This window comes from Arachis duranensis, chromosome 7 (genome assembly GCF_000817695.3).
Source record: "Arachis duranensis cultivar V14167 chromosome 7, aradu.V14167.gnm2.J7QH, whole genome shotgun sequence".
In the NCBI taxonomy this organism is placed as follows: domain Eukaryota; kingdom Viridiplantae; phylum Streptophyta; class Magnoliopsida; order Fabales; family Fabaceae; genus Arachis; species Arachis duranensis.
Genome location: NC_029778.3, coordinates 1,914,940 through 1,932,648, shown reverse-complemented (window position 1 = coordinate 1,932,648; position 17,709 = coordinate 1,914,940). Strand labels below are relative to the sequence as shown.

Sequence of the window (17,709 nt, the reverse complement as noted above, 5' to 3'; positions counted from 1 at the left end):
AGAACTTACTGTTTTGGATATATATGATGTTTATAAATCAAATGGTTAATTTGTATTATTCAAAAAGTTAGAATTTTATTATTTTAATAATATTAAGTAAATTGTCTTTTTATATAGTACTCTTAATGTATCGGTAAACAAAAAAATATTTAAAAATATATACTTTTTAACAGAAAAAAATACTTAAAAAGGATTTAATTATAAAGTTTTAATTTAAGATAGAGATTTTTTTTGTTTTCACAGAATTCCTTAACCCAATAGACCAAGGACTAATCCTTCACAGATTAGAGCTTCATTTAAGAGTTTATGTTAACTTTGCTACATGCACAATACAAAATTCGAATTCCCAACACTTATTTACACAAACTAACCACTAGACCAATCTAATAAAAAAATTAAAAATATTTTCTGTATATTAAAATTAACCACTAATATTTACATATAAATACATATATAATTTCATTTATTTTTAATGTATATTTATATTTTAGATCTGTGTAATCCGAACAAGAAGGGAGATTTGTTTGATCATACATTATTGTAGGGATAAGCATCTGTTAATCCTAATTCAATCTCTCAAGAATTGCATCCATATGTTCTTCAGAAGTGACAGAGCTACCAAGGATAGTAAGAGTATCTGCAACTTGTTTAATCTTGGAGATATTTTCTTATGCAATTAATCCCTGTTTCCCTCAAGTGCTGTTCGGATCTGAACCTATGCTCTTGATACTATAAAGTGATATTGAAGAATATGCAGTGTGTGTAAGAAATAAGTGAAGGCTTAGAGAGAAAGAACTATTTAATCACACATTAGTAAAAGAAGGAAATGGAAATTTTGTTATTGACCATAGGAGAGTTTAGCCTCATAAAGAGCTTACATAGGTTACTCACAATATTAGAATAAAAACAGAATCAAATAGAATTACTAACAGAATTACCTAACAAACCACCAAGGCTAACTACATGTAACTAATAATCCTAACTACTAATTACATTGTTGTCTTTATGCATATCCTTGACAATAATGGGAATCAAACAGAGATGATTTCTTCTTCTTGTGGTGATCCCAAACAACTCAGTCATATCAAGTTCATCATTCTTGATTCCATCGGGAAGCTTCCAATCAAAATGGTAAAGAAATTGAGCAAGTGGTAATTCCATGTTTGGTGAAGCAAATGCAATCCCGGGACACATTCTTCTTCCACCACCAAATGGAATAAATTCAAAGTTTGTGCCTCTATTATCAATTAAATAATCATCAACAAACCTCTCAGGCTTAAAATCCATGGCATCAACCCAATACCTTGGATCTCTTCCAATTGCCCAAGCATTGATAATAATTCTAGAATTGGCTGGAATTTGATACCCTTTGATTTGGCATGGTTCTTTGTTCTCTCTTTGAATCAACAATGGCACAGGTGGATGTAACCTTAAGGTTTCATTGATGACACACTTAAGGTATGTCAATTGGTGCAATTCTGATTCATCCACATAGCCTTTGTTACCATAAACACTTCTAACTTCAGATTGTGCTCTTTCCATCACTTTTGGTTTCTTTATTATTTCAGCCATTGCCCATTCCACAACTGATGAGGATGTTTCTCCACCACCAAGAAATATGTTTCTACACTTCTAGCGGCAGTTTCGTCTGCACTTCCTTCAGATAGCGGCAGTTTTGTCTGCGCTTCCTTTAGACAAGCGGCAGTTTCGTCTGCGCTTCCTTCAGATAGCGGCAGTTTTGTCTGCGCTTCCTTTAGACAAGCGGCAGTTTCGTCTGCGCTTCCTTCAGACAAGCGGCAGTTCTGTCTGCACTTCCTTCATACAAGCGGCAGTTCCATCTACACTTCCTTCAAATTAGCGGCAGTTCCATTTGTGCTTCCTTCAGACAAGTAGTTCTATCTGTGCTTCCTTCCGATAGTTCCATCTGCACCCGTTTTATTCGTTTTTGCAATTTTTTTCTCTTTATTTCGCTGTTTTAAATAAGTTTCATCACTTGAGTTTGAGGGAGGATGTTAGAATATAATTAGGATCAATTAGTATATCTAAATATTTATTATAGAATATTACGTCTTTATTATTACGATTCTCTTAGCTTCTATAAATACCTTTTTATAGTGTATCATACCAGACAACTTGAATATACTCAATAATATACCATCCTTTCTCCAGTTTAATCTCTATTTCTAACATGGACAAAATTAACTCTATTCCATTAACATTTTTCAGACTATAGAATAAATACAACTAAGTTACTACAAAGAATTATTCAATTTCTCCCATAGAGCAGTACATTCTGTTCTGTTCTGTCTCTAACTCTCTTTATACTTTAGATATATAAAATATGTAGCTCCTATTTCTGTTATACTCATGCAACAGGAGAAAAGAGTGGCATCATTACATAAGGTAGAATCTTGTTCTTCTCTTTTGATTACATAAAAAGTTCTGTTTCCTCCCTTATAAGCATTTTCAGTGAATTACATTGAGATAACCGGGATAAGGCTTGTAACATGAATAACTGGGCATGGAAATCAACTGCATATTTACCCTCTTAAACTTTGCCCAAGCTAAAGGTAGGAGTATTTTTCTTGACTCCTTATAAAGTATGCACAAAATGAAAAAAATATCAGATATTTGCTAAAATGTAATAATAACAATATTGTAAATGAAGCAAGTTGTACATTTTCATGTATCATTAAATCAGTTAATTTTTCAATCATAGAGTGAGTGTCTGTTTGCTCTTTTTAATTTTTATCCTAATCTGGATGTGTTCTATCTTATAGTAGCAAAATGGTTGCTAAGCATACAAGTAATAAGTTGGAACTAATTGCACTAAACTTGAGGACCTTAAAACTTTGCACTGGCTTATGTTATGCAGTTTCTAATAAAAAGGCATCAATCTTCTTCTTAAAAAAAAGAAAACATGAAAATAAGAAACTAAAGATCTTAATGACCAAAACATAATTAATGATAGAAAAGGAAGGTATTTTTTGTAATTACATCTTAATGGGATTTGATCAGTGAGTGAGAAAGCATATACAATAAAGTATGAAGTAGTTGAATTATAGAACTATTTACTTGAAGAAAAAGTTGCAGTGGTTGCTAATACAACGATTTTCTCATCTTTTTTTCTTCTTTTTCGCATGGACGAGCTCGAAGCATAGCTATTATGTGAGTGCAACGGCAACCCATCATCGAGTCCTCCACTTCCGCTTTCCATCATGGTGCCGAAATTGATTTTTTCCTCCTTCAATAGTTGCTGGATCTACAACAACACTCAAGAAATGCATCATATTCATGGGAAGATGGGAATTAGGGTTTATTTAATTGAGATTCAGGAACTAAATTGATACATTTTGCTAAACATATCTCATCAGCAACACACACGGCATGTCAGGTGCAATTCGTATTGCCACTTCACGTTTCAGATCAGCAGATTGTTAACCGTAGCGTGAAGAAGTTAACGGAAGGATGAACGTGATTTTAAAAAAAAATCATTCAGGGACTAATTTGATTAAAAAAATCATTCAAGAACGAAAATGAAAATCGCGTGATCTTTCAGGAATGATTTTGGGTATTAACTCAATAATGTAATAACAATGGATTCATAAGTTATTAGAATTGAAATTTAATAAGCTTAACTCCACTTGAATTCGAAACTATAATTTATGAAACGAGAGATGCTTTATACCTATGAACTATTTATAAACTTTATTTTTGAGAGATATATAGAACTTGTAATAGAAATAGATAAATGATAAAAAAAAAGTTGAACAAAATATAATATATAAAATCACTTTTTTTATTTTCTTACGCAGGAAATAATTTATAGGTGAAAACTTAGTCGCTAAATAATAGTTTAACTAAATAATAATTTAGTTAAACTTGTCAAAATATTTAACAACTATTAACTATCAACTTCACATGAAGTTAACAATACCTGAATTTTCATCTAATTTATATTAATTGTTAAGGTTGATGATGAATAATGGGAATCAAGCAGAGATCATTTCTTCTTCTTATACTCATCCCAAACAACTCAGTCATATCAAGTTCCTCATTCTTGATTCCATTGGGAAGCTTCCAGTCAAAATGGTAAAGAAATTGAGCAAGTGGCAACTCCATGTTTGGTGAAGCAAATGCAATTCCGGGACACATTCTTCTTCCACCACCAAATGGAATAAACTCAAAGTTTGTGCCTCTATTATCAATTGAATAATCATCAACAAATCTCTCAGGTTTAAATTCCATGGCATCAATCCAATACCTAGGATCTCTTCCAATTGCCCAAACATTGATAATAATTCTAGAATTTGATGGAATTTGATACCCTTTGATTTGGCATGATTCTCTGTTCTCTCTCGGAAGTAACAAAGGCACAGGTGGATGTAATCTTAAGGTTTCTTTGATGATAGACTTAAGGTAAGTCAATTGGTGCAATTCTGATTCATCCACATACCCTTTGCTACCATAAACCCTTCTAACTTCAGATTGTGCTCTTTCCATCACTTTTGGATTCTTTATCAATTCAGACATTGCCCATTCCACAACCGCTGAGGATGTTTCTCCACCAGCAGTAAATATGTCCTGCAAATGGATTAAATTATGAATTTATAATAAAGGTTTTGTTAAATTAATATGCATATATATTTACACTTGATGAACACGTGACCTGTTTAGGTTCACAAGAACAATTAAACTGATAATAATTGCTTTTATTAGACTAACCTGAATGATTGCTTTGATGTTGTCATCAGTCAAAGGATATTCAGAATCTTTTTGTTGAAACTTGAGAAGAACATCAACTAGATCTTCACTACCTTCTTCTTCTTCTTCAAATTTGCCATCTTTTTTATTTCTATGATCATCTATGATGTCTTGTAATACCTTATCAGTCTTTATATACAGTTCCTTAAGCTTAGCCTTGTCTGTACTCATCATTTCAAGCAGTACTCTAATTGAAGGATACAGATCAGCAATGCAATTTCCTCCTCCTATTTGAATTGCTTTCTCCATAGATGATATAAAAAATTCTTGATAGCTATATCTTTTACCTATATTGTCAAATAAAAGTCATACAATTATTAGATAACAAATATGATAGAAATATATGTAATGAGATATAAAATCTTGTAGAATTCTTATCATAAAAGTTAATTATTACGTTGATAAATGCTATTCTTGCCACTATTCCATAGGTCATTGATAAAATCTTGTGAGAGAGATTGAAAATGGAGCCTTGACTTTGAGATATTGCTTTGACCAACTCTGAAACCTCTGCTTCTCTTATGTGCCTAAAAGATTGAACACGCTTTGTTGTTAATAACTCCATGTTGCAGATCTTTCGTACATGCCTCCAATAATCTCCATAGGGTCCAAGAGCAATGTCTGTGCGATTGTAAGTCATGACTCTTGCAAAGAGAAGGTTTGGCCTATCACAAAAATTGAGATCTTGAGTCTTCAAAATCTCTTGTGCCATTTCAGGTGATGTAACTATGATGTGGGACACTTCTCCTAGTTTAAGATGCATTAAGGGTCCATATTTGGATGCTAAGTTTCTTAGGCATTCATGGGGCATTGATCCTACAAGGTTGTGCATGTTTCCTATGATGGGTAGTTTTCTTGGTCCTGGGGGTAAATTGGTAACATCCTTGGAAGAACTAAATTTCTTGATGGTTGATTTCAATAGCATTAAGAGAAAGAGGAAGGTGGTGAAGATAGAGATAAGGCTCTGAAGATCCATGGTATGTGTGGTAGAATAATGTATTGATTATTGAGGAAGAAGGAACTAATAATTGGAGAGACACATACATGTGACTAAATAAACTATAATAACATGTATTTATAATCCTTTTCTTTACTAAAATAAAATTATAGATTTATTTAGAAAATAAAATATCTCTATTTTGAGATAAATTTTGTATTTTTTAATAAAATAAATAAATTTTAAACATAAATAAAAGAAAATATGCTTTTGATTTAATTTCTATTTTATCAATATAATGTCTTATCAAACACTAAGAGTAATAATATTCTGGATCAATTCTTAAAAAAAATTAGTCAAGGACAAATCAATTTTTATATCATATTATTTATTTTATGGAAGAATTTATCTAAAATTTTTAAAAATTATTATATATTTTATTAAATAACAATAAAAAAGATAATTTATCTAACAATAAAATTAAATTATCTTATTAAAAATTTTTGAAAGATCGATATAAGATATGAACAATGTTATATAGCCAATAAATGTTATTATTTTTGACTAATACTTAGCCAATAATAATTTGCACCAATATTTATATATGTTTTATTGTTTTATACACAAAAAACATATAATAATTTACATCTATATTTATCAAAATTTTACGCACATAAATTAATATAATTTAAATTATAAGTCCATTTGAATTATTTTTTGGTGGCCGTTACCAACCGTCTTAAGAACTTTGCATTTTTTAAAACCATTGCATGCATAGCGGTAGTTTTGTACTGTCGCCACTTGCTATGTGTCTTGTGCGATAGTTATCCTAACGGTTATACACAAAACTACCACCGTTTCTATTGTGGATGGTTTATCTATTTGCGTTTTTCGAACCACAACGGTTGGCATCTAACAGCGGTTTAAACCATCGTGACTCGAACCGAGAACCACCATCGCTTGCAATTTTTGCTCTAGTGTTGGTTGATCATAAGTTATTAGAATTGAAATTTAATAAGCTTAACTCCACTTCGAAACTAATTTATGAAAAGTGACTTGCTACCCATTTAAGTATTTTTTTCATCCAAGTTCATCCAAATAGGCGCAACACCAACAAAAATCACTCTCATTAAAAGAGCGTGATCACACGCGCATTTCATAACGTAACTCTTCGTCTTCGTTTTTGTCTTCTCCTTTTCCGTTTCCTCCTTCTCCTCTTCCTCCTTCTCTTCCTCCTCCTCTTTCTTTTTTCAAATTTGCGCACGTAGGTTCTTCTTTTACTTCTTCTTCTTCTTTGCGCACACAAATTCTTCTTTCGTTATAGTCATCACCAACAACACCAACATTTTGCTCGGTTAAGTGGAATTACTCATTTTGATTCACTTGATTGTTAATGTGTTCAGTTAAGTCCTTCTGCATGCAGAAATATTTTTTTTACAGATTGAATGTTTATCATGTTTTATTCAGCACATGATTGGTGTTCGGTTCAGTGGTGTTGGTCATTTCGTTTTACCTGATTGTTATGTGTTCATTTGACTTCTTTTGCATGAAAAAATGCTATTCTTGATGATTTAATGTTTATGACGTTTTATTCAACGCATGAATGTTGCTTGATTTAGTAGAGTTGCTCATTTTGATTCACTTGATTGTTAGTGTGTTCAGTTGAGTCATTGTGCATCTAGAAATATTTTTCTTAATGATTAAATGTTTATCACGTTTTATTCAGAACGTCAATAGTGTTGGTTCAGTGGAGTTGCTCATTTTGATTCATTTGATTGTTAGTGTGTTCAGTTGAATCCTTGTGCATGCAAAAATATTTTTCTTGCTGATTGAATGTTTATCACGTTTTATTCAGCATATGATTGGTGTTCAGTTCAGTGGTGTTGGTCATTTCGGTTCACCTGATTGTTATGTATTCAGTTGACTTTTTTGCATGAAAAAATGCTATTCTTGATGATTTAATGTTTATGACGTTTTATTCAGCACATGAATGTTGCTCGGTTCAGTGGAGTTGCTCATTTTGATTCATTTGATTGTTAGTGTGTTCAGTTGAGTCCTTGTGCATGTAAAAATATTTTTCTTGATGATTAAATGTTTATCACATTTTATTCAGAACATCAATAGTGTTGGTACAGTGGAGTTGCTCATTTTGATTCACTTGATTGTTAGTGTGTTCAGTTGAGTCCTTGTATATGCAGAAATATTTTTCTTGCTGATTGAATGTTTATCACGTTTTATTCAGCACATGATTGGTGTTCGGTTCAGGGGTGTTGGTCATTTCGGTTCATTTATATTCTACAAAATTCAAAACTCTTCCTCCTCACCTTCCACTGCTTCTTCACCAGGGAGAGAAGGAGAAAAAGACAAGAAAAATACAACAACAACAACAAAAGAATGACGATAAGGAGAAAACACGTGAAGAAGAAGGAACGCGAAAAAGAAGGAGGAGAATGAGGAGGAGGACGAAAGCGAAGAAGAAGACACTCTGTACGTAAACGAGCGTGAGAAGAAGAAGAAGAAGAAGAAGAAGAAGAAGAAGAAGAAGAAGAAGAAGAAGAAGAAGAAGAAGAAGAAGAAGAAGAAGAAGAAGAAGAAGAAGAACGGGGGAGAAGAGAGGAAAAAAAAAGAAGCGCGTGACCTAAAATTGCTTGGATGAACTTGGATGCCAAAATTATTTGGATGTGGAGAATATCTAAAAAACGAGATGCTTTATACCTATGAACTATTTATAAATTTTATTTTTGAGAGATATATAGAACTTGTAATAGAAATAGACAAATGATAAAAAAGAGGGTGAATAAAATATAGAATTTTGCTACACATCCAAGCAATTTTACTTGTAAGTTCATTCAAGTCATTTAGTTTACGCTGTGGGACTTTGTCCTCCTCCTCCTCCTCCTCCTCCTCCTCCTCCTCTTTCATCTTTTTTTCATTATCGTCATCGTCACCACCATTATACCACCACATTCATCTCCTTCTCCTCCTTCTCCTCTTCCTCCTGTTTCTTTTTTATTTGAATTTCTTTGATCTCCTCCTTCCTTTTCTTTTTCCTCCTCTATCATCATTATTATCATCACCAACATTTACTAACATTTTTATGGATTCTGATTCTCTGTAGCGATTGAATGAACCCAAAATATTATCAAAATAAAACCATCGTATAATGCCAAATGAACCGAAAATATCCATTACATAAATTCAAATCAGAAACACCTGCGTCTCGAATGAACCGAAAATATTATCAAAATGAAACCATTGTATAATACCAAATGAACCAAAAATTATACATTATATAAATTCGAATTCAGAAACACTTGCGTCTCGAATGAACCAAAAATATTACAAAACGAAACCACTGTATAATACCAAATGAACAAAAAATTGTACGTTATATAAATTCGTTTCAGAAACACCTGCATCTCCAATGTACCAAAAATTAGTTCAAAATAAAACCATTGTATAATATCAAATGAACCAGAAATTATTCATTATATAAATTCGAATTCGATGATAACGATAATGACGATACGTATTCGAAGAAGACAATGATGATGATGATGATGATGATGATGATGATGATGATGGGGAGATGGATGAAAAGGAAGGAGGAGACAAAATTCCAATAGGAGGAGGAGGAGGAGGTGTTGTTGGTGACGACGGTAACAAAATTGAAAAATAATCAGAAGGAGTAAGTATTGTTTTGGTCCCTAACGTTGACGCTGAAAATCGAAACTGTTCCTCATCTAATTTTCGATTTAGAATCGTCCTAAACGTTTTTTTATATTAAATCGTACTTTTTATTTAAATTTTTAATTTTATTCCTAAACTACCCCTGCTTTAAAAAAATTATAAAATTAAAAAATAAAACAGCGTTGTGAGGGTATTTTTATCCAAAAAAAAAATAAAAAAGATGATTTAAATACGAAAAAAAAACATTAAGGATGATTTTAAATCGAAAATTAGATGAGGGACAGTTTCGATTTTCAACCTCAACGTTAGGAACCAAAACAATACTTACCTCTAATAAGAAAGAGGAGGAGGAGGAGAAGAAGAAGTGCAGGGAGAAAGAAAAAAGGGAAAAAGAAGAAGAAGAAGCGCAAAAAAGGGAGCAAAAAAAGGGGAAAAAAACACTTAACTCAAATCACTTGGATGAATTTAGATGTAAAATTGCTTGAATGTGGAGAATTACTCTAAAATATAATATATAAACTCACTCCTTTAATTTTCTCACGCTAGAGATAATTTATAGTTGAAAACTCAGCTGCTAAATAACAATTTAGTTAAACTTGTCAAATTATTTAACGATTCTCAACTATCAACTTGTGAAGTTAACTGTGCACCTGAGTTTCACCTAATTTATATTAATTGTTAAGGTTGATGATGAATAATGGGGATCAGACAGAGATCATTTCTTCTTCTTATAGTGATCCCAAACAACTCAGTCATATCAAGTTCCTCATTCTTGATTCCCTTGGGAAGCTTCCAATCAAAATGGTAAAGAAGTTGAGCAAGTGGCAACTCCATGTTTGGTGTAGCAAATGCAATCCCGGGACACATTCTTCTTCCACCACCAAATGGAATAAACTCAAAGTTTGTGCTTCTACTATCAATTGAATAATTATCAACAAACCTCTCAGGCTTAAATTCCATGGCATCAACCCAATACGTTGGATCTCTTCCAATTGCCCAAGCATTGATAATAATTCTAGAATTGGCTGGAATTTGATACCCTTTGATTTGGCATGGTTCTTTGTTCTCTCTAGGAACTAACAATGGCAAAGATGGATGTAACCTTAAGGTTTCTTTGATGATAGACTTAAGGTATATCAATTGGTGCAATTCTGATTCATCCACATATCCTTTGCTACCATAAACTCTTCTAACTTCAGCTTGAGCAGCTTCCATCACTTTTGATTTCTTTATCATTTCAGCCATTGCCCATTCCACAACTGCTGAGGATGTTTCTCCACCACCAGCAAATATGTCCTGCAAATAGATTAATTATAAATTTATAATAAAGGTTTTGTTAAATTAATATGCTTATATATTTCACTTGATGAATTTAACCAAATATTATCTAAAAGTAAGTAATAGCATCTAGCTTTAGACCAATATACATTGTAAAAATTTAAGAAATTACTTGCAAAATTTTCTGAACACGTGGCCTGTTTAGGTTCACAAAAACAATTAAACTGATAATGATTGCCTTTATTAGACTAACCTGGATGACTGCTTTGATGTTGTCATCAGTCAAGGGATATTCAAAATCTTTTCGTTGAAACTTGAGAAGAATATCAACTAGATCTTCATTGCCTTCTTCTTCACATTTGTCATCTTTTCTATTTCTATGATCATCTATGATGTCTTGTAATACCTTATCAATCTTTATATGAAGTTCTTCAAGCTTAGCTTTGTTTCTACTTATCATTTCAAGCAGTACTCTAATTGAAGGATACAGATCAGCTATGCAATTTTCTCCTCCTATTTGCAATGCTTTCTCCATAGATGATATAAAAAATTCCTGATAGCTATATTTTTTACCTATATTGTCAAATAAAAATCATACAATTATTAAATAACAAATATGATAGAAATATATTTAATGCGATACAAAATCTTGTAGAATAATAATAATAATCTTGTGAGAGAGATTAAAAATGGAGCCTTGACTTTGAGATATTGCTTTGACCAACTCTGAAACCTCTGTTTCTCTTATGTGCCTAAAAGATTGAACACGCTTTGCTGTTAATAATTCCATGGTGCATATCTTTCGTACGTGCCTCCAATAATCTCCATAGTGGCCAAAGACAATGTCTTTGCGATTGTAAGCAATGATTCTTGCAAAGAGAGGGTTTGGCCTATCACAAAAGTTGAGATCTTGAGTCTTCATAATCTCTTGTGCCATTTCAGGTGATGTAACTATGATGTGGGACACTTCTCCAAGTTTAAGATGCATTAAAGGTCCATATTTGGATGCTAAGTTTCTTAGGCATTCATGCGGCATTGATCCAACTAAGTTGTGCATGTTTCCTATGATGGGTAGTTTTCTTGGTCCTGGGGGTAAATTGGTAATATCGTTGGAAGAACTAAATTTCTTGATGGTTGATTTCAATAGCATTAAGAGAAAGAGGAAGGTGGTGAAGATGGAGATAAGGCTCTGAAAATCCATGGTATGTGTGGTAGAATAATGTGTAGATTGAGGAAGAAGGAACTAATAATTGGAGAGAGACACATACATACATGTGACTAAATAAACTATAATAACATGTATTTATAATCCTTTTCTTTACTAAGATAAAAATATAGATTTATTTAGAAAATAAAATATCTCTATTTTGAGATAAATTTTGTATTTTTTAATAAAATAAATAAATTTTGAACATAAATAAAAGCAAATATGCTTTTGATTTAATTTCTATTTTATCAATATAATGTCTCTTCAAACACTAAGAGTAATAATATTCTAGATCAGTTCTTAAAAAAAAATTAGTCAAGGACAAATCAATTTTTATATCATATTATTTATTTTATGGAAGAATTTATCTGAAAATTTTAAAAATTATTATATATTTTATTAAATAACAATCACAATTAATTTATCTAATAAAATAAAATTTTAAAAACTAATTTAATAATTAAATTAAATTATCTTATTAAAATTTTTTGAAAGATCAATTTAATTAAGATATGAGCAATGTTATATGACCAATAAATATTATTATTTTTTGCCAACACTTACCAAACAATAGTTTACACTCATATTTACGTACATTTTTTACACAAAATACATATAATTTACACATATAAATTAATACAGTTTACACTCATTTTTCAAAATTTACACACATAAATTAATATAATTTATTTATTAAAAATAATTTAATATTTATACTAATTAAATAATAAACCAAAATACTAAAAATTATTATCTCCAAAAATTTCTCTTAAAATATTACTCACCCACTATATATTATGAAAACCAAACAGTAATAACAGATTGATATCTCAATATATATAAGGTACAGAAAATAATATATAGCGAAGCCTGAATCAGAGGAAGTGGACGGACACCAAAAAAAAAATCAGAGGAAATGGACAAATTAAAGATGATCCCTACTCAGAGGTCCATATAAAATTTGGAGTTTTCGAATATATATATTATATAGTGTTACTCATCACTTAGGTGTGCGATAAATAATGTGTGTGGTGCAGCTTCAGCTATAAGAGTGATATTTTAGGTTCAAACTCAATGTTTATATCATTTAAGGCTTTTTTTTTTACATATATAAATTAAAGAAAAATTTATATTATATGATTCACCTAAACGAAAATTAAATATTTATATAACAATAAAATTAAAGATAAAATAATTTTTAAATTAAGTCCAATTGAATTATTTTTTGGCGGCAGTTACTAACCGTTGCAAGAACTTTGTATTTTTAAACCATGGGTAGCGGTATTTTCAAATTATCGCCACTTGCTCCGAGAACCACCGACCACCGTCGCTTGCAATTTTTGTTGTAGTGTTTGTTGACTAGGGCACTCTACTATACAAATTGAATGGTATAGAGAGAGAATATAAATTTTTTTTATAGTTATTTTTTATTATTTTATTTTTATTTAAAATGTGAATCCTACTTTTATCAATTTCTCTTTCATCCTATTAAAGGAAACATCTTTAAACTTACATCTGTACCTTATAATTCACCTTATTGACTATATATTTCACTTTACATTAATGTAACAACAATGGGTTCATAAGTTATTAGAATTGAAATTTAATAAGCTTAACTCCATTTCGAAACTAATTTATGAAATGAGAGATGTTTTATATCTGTAAACCATTTATAAACTTTATTTTTAAGTTGTATAGAACTTGTAATAGAAATAGACAAATGACAAAAAAAAAGTGAAGAAAATATAATATATAAAATTAATCATTTAATTTTCTCACGTTGCGAATAATTTATAGGTAGAAATTTATATACAGTTAATTTTATGTGAAGTTAATAGTTAAGAGTTATTAAATAACAATTTAATTAAACTTATCAAATTATTTAATAATTTTTAACTATCAATTTCACATGAAATTAACTGTACTTGAATTTTTACCTAATTTATATTAAGGTTTAATTACTCTGTTGGTCTCTATAATTTTGCAAAAATTTTAATTAGGTTTTTATACTTTTTTTCTTTTTAATTGAATTCTTGCACCAAATTTTTTTTAATTAGATCCCTACACTTTTATTTGGGTCTTTGCACTAATTTTTTTTAGTTGGGTCCCTATAAAATTAAGTCAATTACTATCAAGAGGGATCTAATTGAAAAAAAAAATTGGTACAGAAACCTAATTAAAAGAAAAAATTTATAAAAACCTAATTAAAAATTCGAAAAATATTTGGTAACAAAAAAATATTAGCCAAAAACAGCCAAAACTTGTCATATTTAGCATTCATTAATTAATTGTCGTGACAATTAATGAATGCTAATAAGACAAGTTCTGGCTGTTTTTTTTTTGTCTACCTAATAACATTACCCTTAAAAATTTTGTGAAACTTTAGAGATCAACAGAGTAATTAAACCTTATATTAAATGTTAAGGTTGATGATGAATAATGGGAATCAAGCAGAGATCGTTTCTTCTTCTTATAGTGATCCCAAACAACTCACTCATATCAAGCTCTTCATTCTTGATTCCGTTGGGAAGCTTCCAATCAAAATGATAAAGCAATTGAGCAAGTGGCAACTCCATGTTTGGTGTAGCAAATGCAATCCCGGGACACATTCTTCTTCCACCACCAAATGAAATAAACTCAAAGTTTGTGCCTCTATTCTCAATTGAATAATTATCAACAAACCTCTCAGGCTTAAATTCCATGGCATCAACCCAATACCTTGGATCTCTTCCAATTGCCCAAGCATTGATAATAATTCTAGAATTGGATGGAATTTGATACCCTTTGATTTGGCATGGTTCTCTGTTCTCTCTTGGAAGTAACAATGGCACAGATGGATGTAATCTTAAGGTTTCTTTGATGATACACTTAAGGTATGTCAATTGGTGCAATTCTGATTCATCCACATACCCTTTGCTACCATAAACTCTTCTAACTTCAGCTTGAGCAGCTTCCATCATTTTTGGTTTCTTTATCATTTCAGCCATTGCCCATTCCACAACCGCTGAGGATGTTTCTCCACCACCAACAAATATGTCCTGCAAATGGATTAATTATAATAAAGGTTTTAGTAACAAACATGTTAAGGAATTAATAATCTTATTAATATATAGAAAAAAAATTATATGAAATTAAGAGAAAAGATCAAATAGGTCCCTGACTTTTTGCCCCGCAGACATTTTTGTTCTTGACCATTGAAAAATACTTTTAAGTCCCTGACATTCACAAAATTTGGATGGATCAGTCTCTGACGGAGATATTTGGACGGATCAGTCCTTGATGGAGGCATTTAGACGGAGGGACTAATCCGTCCAAGTTTTGTTAATGTCAGGGACTTAAAAATATTTTTCAATAGTCAGGAACAAAAATGTCTACGAATCAAAAAGTCAAGAACCTATTTGTCCTTTTCTCTAAAATTAATTAGTTAAAAATTCTAATGTATTTAAATTATAATATTATATATATAAGTTTCATAAGAAAAGAGCGAATGAATCCCAAATAAATGATAATAATATGTCAATAATTTCTGTTAATCTTTTATTACAAATTGATATAAGAACTAATTTGTGTAATAATTTTAAACCCTAAATCCTAAGAGATGGATAATTTTTTATCATTAAGAAAATGATTGTTTAATTTACAAATAGTCAGAGAGAAGAGACAATGTTTATTTTTAATTATACTGAAATTGTTAAATCGGTGGAATTAAGCTCTTGTAAGTTGTACACTTGTAATAGTATATAAGTATGCAAGTTATTATGATAAGTGTTTTAAAAAAATAAATAAAAATAAAAAATTATATGTACACATTAAAAATCGGTTATCACATATATTATTGTATTGTTTAATTTATTTTTGTGTATTTTTATTATTTTGTATATATGTAATGTTGAAAAAAACAAATATTTAATAATTAATTTTTATTAAAAAAATCAACTCTTTGATATTTCTCTTGTATCTCGTCAACGAAGCTACATGCCTAGCTACATACAAATTTTAACAATATTATATCCACCTTAAAAATAAAAATAAATACGAACCACAACTTTTCACAATTAAGTCTAATTAAAGTTTTATGCATACTTAATCACTCTTATATTGTAAAAATTTAAGAAATAAATATCTAAAAACGTGAGTTGTTTGGGTTCACAAAACAATTAAAATAATAATTATTATCTATATTAGACTAACCTGGATGACTGATTTGATATTATCATTAGTCAAAGGATATTCAGAATCTTTTTGTTGAAATTTGAGAAGAACATCAACTAGATCTTCATCATCAACTTCTTCTTCACATTTGCCACCTTTTTTATTTTTATGATCATCTATAATGTCTTGTACTATCTTATCCGACTTTAAATGCAGTTCTTCAAGCTTAGTTTTGTCTCTACTCATCATTTCAAGAAGTACTCTAATTGAAGGATACAGATCAGCAATACAATGTCCTCCTCCTATTTGCAATGCTTCTTCAAAAGATGATATAAAAACTTCGTAGTAACTATATTTTTTACCTATATTGTCAAATAAAGAACATACAATTATTAAATAACAAATATGATAAAGTTATATATGTAATGAGATGTGAAATCTTGATAGAATTATCACAGTAAAAATTAATTATTATATTGACATAGTCTAAAATCTTACAATATTTTTTATGTATTAGTCTATTTAATAAAAGCTTTTTTTTTAAATATTCGTTTCTTATGAGACTCCTAACATATATAATATAATATACTTTTTAGAGTTAATATATATACCGACAGTTTTATTTTATGATATTTCATTTAGTCTTTTGTTGGCCAAAACTCTTGGCAAGTAATAATTTCTTTTAATTGATCGATTTTTAATAAAAATACTAATGTAATAAAATATAAAATATTAAAAAAATTATCACCACAAAAATTAACTATTACGATGAAAGAGTCTAAGATCTTATTATTGATGATGATGATGATGATGATGATGATGATGATGATGATGATGATGATGATGATGATGATGATGATGATGATGATGATGGCAGTCGACTTTACATAAAGTTGATAATTAAAAGCTATTAGATAATTTGACTGATTTGACTAAATTTTCATCTAACGGCTCTCATTTATCAACTTCACGTGAAGTCGACTGCACTTAAGTTTTCAGCTGATAATAAATGTAAAACTAAAGTATTTGCGCTGTGTATAAATTTCTTTTTACCAAATGCTGTTCTAGCCACTATTCCATAGGTCATTGATAAAATATTGTGAGAGAGGTTAAAAATGGACCCTTCACTTTGAGATATTGCTTTGACCAACTCTGAAACCTCTGCTTCCCTTATGTGTCTAAAAGATTGAACACGCTTTGCTGTTAATAACTCCGTGGTGCATATCTTTCTTACACGCCTCCAATAGTCTCCATAGGGGCCAAAAACAATGCCTGTTCGATTGTAATTCATGACTCTTGCAAAGAGAAGGTTTGGCCTATCACAAAAGTTGAGATCTTGAGTCTTCATAATCTCTTGTGCCATTTCAGGTGATGTAACTATGATGTGGGACACTTCTCCTAGTTTAAGGTGCATTAAGGGTCCATATTTGGATGCTAAGTTTCTTAGGCATTCATGCGGCATTGATCCTACAAGGTTGTGCATGTTTCCTATTATGGGTAGTTTCCTTGGTCCTGGGGGTAAATTGGTAATATCCTTGGAGGAACTAAATTTCTTCATGGCTATTTTCAATAGCATAAAGAGAAAGAGGAAGGTGGTGAAGATTGAGATAAGGTTTTGAAGGTCCATGGTATGTGCTAGAATAATGTATAGATTGAGGAAGAAGGAATTAATAATTGGAGA

General features: G+C 30.5%; 3 protein-coding genes across 3 annotated transcripts; all 3 read right to left on the bottom strand.

The window, feature by feature from the left end:
• Window positions 1–978: 978 nt before the first annotated feature.
• On the bottom strand, window positions 979–1,572 carry LOC107496249 (cytochrome P450 71D10-like). Its single transcript, XM_016117467.3, has one exon. The coding sequence runs from the start codon at window positions 1,570–1,572 to the stop codon at window positions 979–981; it is 594 nt and encodes a 197-aa protein (XP_015972953.1).
• Window positions 1,573–3,849: 2,277 nt separating this feature from the next.
• On the bottom strand, window positions 3,850–5,740 carry LOC107496274 (cytochrome P450 71D10-like). Its single transcript, XM_016117490.3, has 3 exons — window positions 5,168–5,740; window positions 4,726–5,052; window positions 3,850–4,584 (listed from the first exon to the last, which is right to left on the bottom strand). The coding sequence occupies exons 1-3, from the start codon at window positions 5,738–5,740 to the stop codon at window positions 3,967–3,969; spliced, it is 1,518 nt and encodes a 505-aa protein (XP_015972976.1). The 3' UTR covers window positions 3,850–3,966.
• Window positions 5,741–9,866: 4,126 nt separating this feature from the next.
• On the bottom strand, window positions 9,867–17,697 carry LOC107496273 (cytochrome P450 71D10). Its single transcript, XM_052252039.1, has 6 exons — window positions 17,082–17,697; window positions 16,068–16,390; window positions 14,300–14,914; window positions 11,372–11,858; window positions 10,923–11,242; window positions 9,867–10,687 (listed from the first exon to the last, which is right to left on the bottom strand). The coding sequence occupies exons 1-6, from the start codon at window positions 17,653–17,655 to the stop codon at window positions 10,070–10,072; spliced, it is 2,937 nt and encodes a 978-aa protein (XP_052107999.1). The 5' UTR covers window positions 17,656–17,697; the 3' UTR covers window positions 9,867–10,069.
• Between the last annotated feature and the right edge of the window lie 12 nt (window positions 17,698–17,709).